Below are 9279 nucleotides of genomic sequence, written 5' to 3'. Positions count from 1 at the left end.
TTTTTTTTTTTTTTTTTTTTTTTTTTTTATTTATTTAATCATTAAAACATTAAAGATAAAATGTCTCCTTTTGGAGACAAAAAAGTCAGCCCAGCATTTGCTGTTGCTGCTGCTGCTGCTGCAGTTGGTTCTGCTGCTGCTGCTGCTGCTGCTGCTTCTGCAGCTTCTGCAGCTTGTACTCCTGCTTACAGGAGGTCCTGTTACACAAGCGCCATCTCCTGCTGCTGCTGCTGCACCTGCAGCTCCTGCTGCTGCTGCTCCTGCTAAAACTGCTGTTGCTGCTCCTCCTACTCCTTGCGCAGCTTCTGCTGCAGCTGCTGCTGCAGCAGCAGCTGCTGCTCCTCCTGCTGCTAAAACTGCTGCTGCTCCCTCTGTTACTCCTCCGTTTGCTGCTGCTGCTGCTGCTGCTTCTGCAGCTTCTGCTGCAGCAGCTTGTGCGCCTGCTCATAGCAGGTTCCCTGTTACACACGCTCCATCTCCTGCTGCAGCTGCTGCTGCAGCTGCTACTCCTCCTGCTGCTAAACCTGCTGCTGCTCCTTCTGTTCCTCCTCCCGCTGCTGCTGCTGCTGCTTGTGCAGCTTCTGCTGCAGCAGCTCGTGCTCCTGCTTATAGCAGGTTCCCTGTTACACATGCCCCATCTCCTGCTGCAGCTGCTGCTGCTGCTCCTCCTGCAGCTAAAACTGCTGCTGCTCCCTCTGTTCTTCCTCCTGTTGCTGCTGCTGCTGCTGCTTGTGCAGCTTCTGCTCCAGCAGCTCGTGCTCCTGCTTATAGCAGGTCCCCTGTTACACACGCTCAATCTCCTGCTGCAGCTAAAACTGCTGCTCCTTCTGCTGCTCCTCCTGCAGCTAAAACTGCTGCTGCTCCTCCCGTTCCTCCTCCCGTTGCTGCTGCTGCTGCTTCTGCAGCTTCTGCTGCAGCAGCGTGTGCTCCTGCCTACAGCAGGTCCTGTTACACACGCTCCATCTCCTCTTGCTGTTGCTGCTGCTCCTCCTCCTGCTGCTCCTCCTGCAGCTAAAAGCACTGTTGCTGCTGCTGCTGCTGCTTCTGCAGCTTCTTCTGCAGCAGCGTGTGCTCCTGCCTACAGGAGGTCCTCCTACACAAGCGCCACCACCTGCTGCTCCTGCTGGTCCTCCTCCTGCTAAAACTGCTGCTAAAACTGCTGTTGCTGCTTCTGCTTCTGCTGCTCCTCCTCCTCCTCCTCGTGCTGCTGTTCTTCCTGTTGCAGCAGCAGCAGTAGCTAGCAGCAGCTGCAACAGCTGCAGCAGCTAGAGGAATCTGTATGTGAGTTGAAGGGAATCTTTTGCTTCGCCCCAAAAGTTTGGGAACGTCTTCTCCACACACTGCCACTAAACAAACACACAAGCAGCAGCAGCAGCAGCAGCAGCAGCAGCAGATACAGGAGCAGCAGGAGCGGATACAGCAGCAGAAGCAGCACCAGCAGCAGCAGGTACAGCAGAAGAAGCAGCAACACGGCAAAACAGCAGCACCAACAGTACGACTACCACAAGGAGCACCAACACCACCAGCGCGACGACCATCACCAGCAGCAGCAATAGCAGCAGCAGCAGCAGCAGCAGCAGCAGTGCAGCAGGAGTAGCTAACATCTAGTATGTATATATCTGGTCTTTTAATTGTTAATATTGCCCAAGACATAGCCAATCTATGATCCCCATGAGACTTAAGAACAATAAGTCTGCTGGTGTCTTGCTGCTGCTGCTGCTGCTGCTGCTGGAGAGTTTGCTTATCCTTCTCCTGCTGCTGCTGCAGTTGCATCTGCCTCATCTGCTGCTGCAGCTGCACCAATAAAACAGGCGGAGGTATAGCTACTGCTATATAATCCTTTGCTACCCATACTGTATATCCTGCTTGCTGCAGCTCTGCTGCTACTGCTGCTGCTCTGCTGCTCTCCTTATATTGTAAGGATTGTATACCATACAGACAAATGAACCTCCATTCTGTTGCTTCTGCTGTTTCTGCTGCTTCTTCATCTCCTGTCTCTGCTGCTGCTGCTGCTTCAGGGGTATCCATAAAATGACAACGGAAGGGAGGACGTCCTAACCCAAACATTTTCTTTCGAGTTTGTCTGTTGACGTTGGTGCTGCAGCGGCTGCAGTTGCTGCTGAGTTCCCATATGCTGCAGCTGGCGCTGCGGATGTTCCTATTACATTTTATTAATGCTAGCTCTGTCTCCAGTAAGAATTGTAGACTCTTTCTCTCCTCCTCGCTGCAGGGTGGCACATAGTAGCTGCTGCAGTTCCTGCCGCTGCCGCTGCTGCTGCTGCTGGTGGTATCAGCACCAGCAGGAAAAGGAGGAACAAATGGTCTGCTGCAGCAAGGTGTAACTGTATGTATAGCAGCAATAACAGCAACTAATGTAGGTACACAATCAGGTATTGATTGCATATTAATAAATACATTCTTTCTTACTATATTATTATCTTTTTTTATTTCTTTTTTACCTATAAATACTAGTCCTTCTTCCTTCCCTCTCTTTGAGGTGTGCGTACACCCCAATCCTAATGCTGACAACAGCAACGGGAAATAACGATCTCCTTGCAATGGTGACTTGCTGCAGCAACAACAGCAACAACCAGCATCAGCAACAGCAGCAGCAACAGCAACGGCAGCAAGAAAAGCACAATATACAACGAAGTAATACGAGAGCAGCAGCAAAAGGTGACGCCTAGGCAGCAACATCCAGCAGCAGACAGCAGCAGCAATAACAGAAGCAGCAGCAATAACAGCAGCAACAGCAATAGCAGCAGCAATAGCCACAGCAATAGCACCAACAGCAGTAATAGCACCAGCAGCAGTAATAGCAGCAGCAGCAGTAATAGCAGCAGCAGCAGCAGCAAATTACCTGCTAACGTTGACGGCAACCTTAGCAGAAGAAACAGCAGCAAATCCAAAGAAATAAGAAGCAGCAGATGCGTCCCCTTCTACGAAGAAATGTCTTAGATCTTCTTTTGCTGCTGCTGCTGCTGCTGCTGCTGCTGCACCAGCAGCTGCTGCTACTGGACTGCCTTGCTCCTGCAGATACTGTTGCTTCCTCTCATAATACTCCTGCAGCAGCAGCGGCGGCGTATCCTCCTGCATGCCTTCCTCCCTATCCTGCAGCTCCTGCAGGTGCTGCAGCTGTTGCATTTCCTGCAGCTGCTGCAGCTGCTGCACTTCCCGCCGCTGCCGCTGCTGCTCATAATCTTCTTCCTCCCCCACATCTATTCCCTGCTCCTGCAGCATCACCGCGTGCTCCCGCCTAAATCGCTGCTGCCTATAAAATTCTTCTTCCTCCTCATCCTCATCATCATCATCCCCTATCAGTACTCGCTGCCGCAGGAAGAAATCATCATCGTCGTCTTCGTCGTCCTCTTCGTCCCTCAGAGGCTGTAACAGCAGCAGCTGCTGCTGCTGCTGATTGCTACAGCCGGTGCTAATGCCGCTACCTATAGGTAATACACGAAAGGTAGATGGTGGGGTGTATATACACCTAAAACCCCACACATGCATCAATCGTAAAGTCATCAACAAATAAGGAAGAGAAAGAACATCTTCTTGTCTTGTTATAACTTTTTGTTTCTTCTTCCTCATGCTGCTGCTGCTGCTGCTGCTGTAGCCGTTGCTGCACCAGATACTGCTGCTGCTGTAGCCGTTGCTGCACCAGCTACTGCTGCTGCTTGCAATAGTACTAGTAATATCTTCCTCCGCCTCATCTTTTTTTACTAATACTATAGATATTGCCTGCTGCAGCAAGGGAGAGACCATTAACAAGGAGGAAGCAAATTGGCTGCTGCTGCTGTTGGATACAAAGACACAGCAGCAGGTGAGTTGCTGCTGCAGTACATAATAGTACAGTTGCTCCCTTAGTTGTTCAACTGTATATTCATCATCCTTGTTGCTGTTCTTGCTGCTGCTGCTGCTGCTCATGCTGCTTAAGCTGCTGCTCCCGCTGCTCCTGCTGTTCCCCCTGCTGTTCCTCCTGCCTTCCCTCTTGCTGCTCTCCTGCTCCTGTAGTAGTCTACCTAATTCATAACGCATTTGCTGCAGCAGCAGCAGCGGATCTTTATACGTCAGCAGCAAGGGTAATGTGTGCTGCTGGTCCTCGTCTCCTCCTCCTGCACCTCCCTCTTCTTCTTCTTCTTCTTCTCGTTCTTCTTCCTGTTTATTTATTATATTTATATTATCATCATTATTTTTAACAGAGGAGACAGATATACAATTAAATAAACCTGTTGTTGCTGCTACTAAGTCTCCCATAGGACGACGGCGTAGCTGACTGTCTCCATCCAGCAGCAACTGGAATACTGGTGCTGCAGCAGCAACAGCAACAGCAGAAGCAGCAGCAGCAGCAGCAGCAGCAGCAGCAACAGCAGCAATAGCAGCAGCACAAACAGGAAGAGAAACAGCAAGTGATGCAGAAGCACAACACACGCACACACACAGATCGTGACAGCAGCAGCAGCAACTGCAGCAGCAGCTGCTGCAGCAGCAAACGTCAGATGATAAACAGCAACAGTTACAGCAGCAACAGCAGAAGCAGCAGCAGCAAAAAAGGAGTGTATCCTTACGTTCTGGCTCTTCGTCCTCTTCGTCTGCATAAGCGCCATAATATTCTTCTAGTTCCTCCTCCTCCTCTTCCTCCTCCTCTTCTTCTTCCTCTTCTTCTTCTTCCTCCTCTACCTGTTTTAATCCTGCTACTGCTGCTGCTGCTGCTGTTGCTGCTCTTGATGCTTGTCTTGCTGCCCGCCTTGCTGCTCTCCTTTGTGCTCGTCTTGCTGCTCTAGCTCGTTCAATAGCTGCTAAGCTTTTTTCTTTTTCTTCTTCTTTTTCTCTCTTTTTTTGCATAATATAATTAAATGCCCATGTATATGTTGCATCAATAAGAAGATAAAAACAAAAAGGAAATAAAAAACGGCTTGTTGTGCCGCTACCCATACAGTCTAATCTTAGGCATTCTCCCTGCATATATACATATACATATATACATATATACATATACATATACATATACATATCTACATATACATATACATATACATATACATATACATATACATATACATATACATATACAAATTCACATATTTGCACGTATGTATGTATACATAATAATAAATAGCTCCCCTGTATACATACGTATACTCGTAAATACGTACATATACATATATACGTATACATATACGCTTATATATTTACACGTACATATGTATGTAAGCACTAGATAAACAATCTAACTGTATAAATACGTAAATACGTACGTAAATACGTACATATACATATTCATATGCATATCCATATATTTGTACGTATATACCTATATAAGTTATTAGTTAATTACCTACGTTAATTAATTAATTAATTAATTAATTAATTAATTAATTAATTAATTAATTAATTAATTAATTGAATTAATAATAAATAAATATATATATAACTAACCAATTAATTAGTTACTCAGTTAATGTACTCACCATACTGCTGACATTGCTACTGCTGCTGCTGCTGCTGCTGCTGCTGCTGCTGCTCCTGCTGCTGTTGCTGCTGCAGCTGCAGTATATAAGCTTACTGGTTTAATAGCAGCAGCAATTGGCTCTCCTTCCTTTCTTTCTCTCTCCTCCAACTCTGCCTCAAAAATATGCGCGTTATGGCCTGTACACAAACCCTAAACCCTAAACCCTAAACCCTAAAAATTTTTTCATAGCATAAAAAAAAATAGTTTCTCAATTTATATTTACAACTAATTATTTATTTATCTTTTTTTTTATTTATTTACCTCTATTTAATTTAATATTTGCTAGCTGCAGTTGCTGCAGTGCCAATGTCATGGCTACTGTGTCGCTGCAGCAAGGCAATCCGTGCAGCAATGCGCGCCTCTTCTTCCTGTCGTCGCTGTTGCTGCTCCTGTTGCTGCTGTTGCTGCTGTTGCTGCTGCTGCTGCTGTACCTGCTGCTGCTGCTGCCGTTGCCGAAGGCAACCCACATAGCAGCGAGGAGGAGCACCCGATTGGCAACCGACTTCGACCCTGAAAAACATAGAGACAGCAGCAGCAGCAGCAGCAGCAGCAGCAGCAATATTAGCAGCAGCAGCAGCAGCAATATTCGCAGCAGTACCACAACCAATATTAGCAGCAGCAGTTGTCCTACCTGGTACAAATGCATCGCTGCAGAACTGATCCATGTCGCACTCATTTTTGTCTCTTGCTGCTTTTGCTGCTGCTATTGCTGCTGCTGTTGCTTCTGCTGTTGCTGCTGCTGTTGCTGGTGCTGCTGCTGGTGCTGCCGCTGGTGCTGCTGCTGTTGCTGTTGCCGTTGCTGTTGCAGCAGCAGCAGCAGCTGCTGCTGCTGCTGCTGCTGCTGTTGCTCCTCCTGGTCCTTTGCAGTTAGAATAGCAGCAGCAGCAGCAGCAAGAGGAGCAGCAGCAGCAATTAGATGTAGCACAAATAAGAGGAGAGAAGAACTGTTTAATTTGTTTATAGGTGGCACTTATAGATACAAAGGAGACATTATTTGGATAAACAAAACTTATTTCTCCTTTTTTATTCTTTTTATCCCCTAATAAGCGTAATAACCAATTCTGCTGCTCCTGCTGCAGCAGCAGCTGCTTCTGCTGCTCTTGCTGCAGCAGCAACTGCTCTTCTTCTTCCTGTTCCTGTGAAGGTCGCTGCTTCTGCTCATCATCATCCTCCTCCTCCTGCTGTTGCTGCTGCTGCTCCTGGTGCTGCTGTTCCTGCCGTCGCTGCTGCTCTTGCTCCTGTTCCTGCTGCTGCTGCAGCTGCTGCTGCAGCGGTGGTGGCAGCAACTGCTGCAGCTGTACAGGTAAATATACAGGTAATTTAAACCTCTTAAAAGCGAAAAAAAGAAGGAAAAAAAGAAGAGAATTATTAAACCCTAAAAAGGATATTAAGGAAGATTCAAGTACGCATCCAACGGATACACATTCTCCATGGGCCCTGCAAAAAAAAAAAAAAAATCCTAAACCCTAAACCCTAAACCCTAAACCCTACTAAACCCTAAAGCCTACTAAACCCTAAACCCTACGGCATAAACTTTTGAAGGAGAAGCAACATCCAAGAATAAACATATATGCACTAAATATACACAGAAACAACAAACCCTAAAAATATGAAAAATTCAAACCCTAAACCCTAAACCCTAAACCCTTACCAATTAATTCCTGGTGTAATCTCTATAGCATGGCCAATAGTGTGACCAAAATTAAGAACACCACGAATATTATTTTCTTTAAGATCAGCAGCAACAACTGCTGCCTTTAGTGCAACAGCAGCAGCAACTACACCTAACAATGGAAATAATTGCTGCTGCTGCTCTTTTTCCTGCTGCAGCTGATGCTGCTGCAGCAGCAACTGAGCAGGTTGAGGCTCCTGATCAACCCCCAAGCATTTAGGGTCTACAGTTAATAGATAATGGAGGAAGGCAGGGCTTAGAGCAGCAGCTGCACACAGCAGCAGCAGCAGCAGCAGCAGCAGCAAGACAGACACGAACACTCATAAACCCTAAACCCTAAACCCTTCTAGGGTTTATGTGACGGACCCAGTTGTTGTGTTCTCTTTCTCCATTTCGTTCTTACTGTTTAGGGTTTAGGGTTTCGGGTGTACGGTTTCGGATATTTTTAGGGTTTAGGGTTTTTTTAGGGTTTAGGGTTTAGGGTTTACCAATTTTCACCACCTCCGCCAATCCACTCCTCATCTGTCTGCTATCTAGGGTTTGTAGGAAAGAAAAGTTAATAAAGCAAAAAGAAGGGCAATAAAAGGTGCCCAACATATTCTTTAGTCCTTTTGCATTTACTCCTGTTTTTCCTGAATATATATATATAAACCCCAAACCCTAAACCCTAAACCCTAAACCCTAAACCCTTAAACTAGGAAAGCAAGTAACGACCCCTAGAAATAGTAGCAGCAGTAACACTAAACCCTAGACCCTATATTGTTGTGTTGCAGCCATACTTCTAGGATTTAGGGTTTCTTTAGGGTTTGGGGTTTTTTAGGGTTTAGGGTTTAGGGTTTACTGTACCTCCGACAGCAGCATCAACAGCAGCAAGAAGCGTAGTAGGCAGCAGCAGCAGCCGCAATCCGCGCAGCAGCAGACTGCTGCAAAAAGAGATTAGATCCGTTGTTGCTCCTCCCCCTACAGCAGCAATTACTGTATCCCTATCTAGTATGAATTCGTCATTTGCTGCTGCTGCTCCTGCTGCTGTTGCTCCTAGTTGTGTTGCTGCTCCTGCTGCTGTTGTTGTACCAAACACACGCACCACCCTGCAGCAACTCCCGCTGCTGTTGCTGCTGTTGCTGCTGTTGCTGCTTACAGCAGGGGAAGGTAGCCAAGTTCCCCCGTCTTGTAGCTGCAGTTGTTGCTGTTGCTGCTGCTGCTGCTGCTGCTGCTCCTTCTGCCTCTGGTTCTGCTGAGATAGCTGCAGCAGCAACTCGCTTATATATATAGCAGATTGGGGTGTCTTTGCAGCTTCTCCTCCATAGACAGCAAAGAAGACACAAGGTATTGGTTTTCCTTTCTTTTTCTGCTGCTGCTGCTGCTGCAGTACGGGCCCATGCTGCCGCTGCTGCCGCCGCTGCTGCTGCTGTTGCTGCTGTTGCTGTTGCTGTTGCTGCTGTTGCTGTTGCTGTTGCTGCTGTTGCTGTTGCTGTTGCTGTTGCTGTTGCTGCTGTTTCTGTTGCTGTTGCTGTTGCTGTTGCTGCTGCTGCTGCTGCTGGTTAGTTTGTCCTTCAGGTAGCAAGGGAGGAGGAATAAAGCAGCAAAGGCAGCAGTCGGTGCAGTATATGCTGCTGTTGCTGCATTTGCTGCTGCTGCTGCTGCCACAGCTAGAGCATATAACCCTGTTGCTGCTGCTGCTGCTGCTGCTGCTGCTGATGTTGATGTTGATGTTGATGCTGATGCTGGTGCCGGTGCAGCAAACACAACGAGCTAATTCTTTTATTCTTCTTCTATGCTGAGGGAATTTAAGAACTTCTCCGTCAATAAAAAAGCAGTAGGAGGAAACACCCTATACACACAAACCCTAATCCTTAAACCCTAAACCCTAAACCCTAAACCCTAGACCCCATACCCTACTAGACCCTAGACCTAGACCCTACTAAACCCTACTAGACCCTAATCCTAGACCGTACTAGACCCTACACCTAGACCGCACTAGACCCTACCAGACCCCAGACCCTACTAGACCCTACTAGACCCTAGACCTAGACCCTACTACACCCTACTAGACCCTAAACCTAGACCCTTTTAGACCCTACTAAACCCTAGACCTACT

At 47.1% G+C, this 9279-nt stretch overlaps 1 protein-coding gene across 1 annotated transcript; it reads right to left on the bottom strand.

The window, feature by feature from the left end:
* Nucleotides 1-2856: 2856 nt before the first annotated feature.
* EMWEY_00011210 (AROM polypeptide/ shikimate-quinate 5-dehydrogenase, putative) lies at nucleotides 2857-9012 on the bottom strand (the record flags this gene model as incomplete). Its single annotated transcript, XM_013478938.1, has 9 exons — nucleotides 2857-4307; nucleotides 4566-4956; nucleotides 5564-5646; nucleotides 5771-6019; nucleotides 6141-6368; nucleotides 6480-6946; nucleotides 7161-7449; nucleotides 7670-7813; nucleotides 8028-9012. Coding segments are annotated over 9 exons (4287 nt in total), but the record flags the coding sequence as incomplete, so codon positions are not given.
* Between the last annotated feature and the right edge of the window lie 267 nt (nucleotides 9013-9279).

The sequence above is a fragment of the Eimeria maxima genome, genomic scaffold (genome assembly GCF_000499605.1).
Source record: "Eimeria maxima Weybridge genomic scaffold, Emw_scaff78, whole genome shotgun sequence".
Lineage (NCBI taxonomy): Eukaryota > Apicomplexa > Conoidasida > Eucoccidiorida > Eimeriidae > Eimeria > Eimeria maxima.
This window is presented reverse-complemented; position numbering and strand designations above follow the sequence as displayed.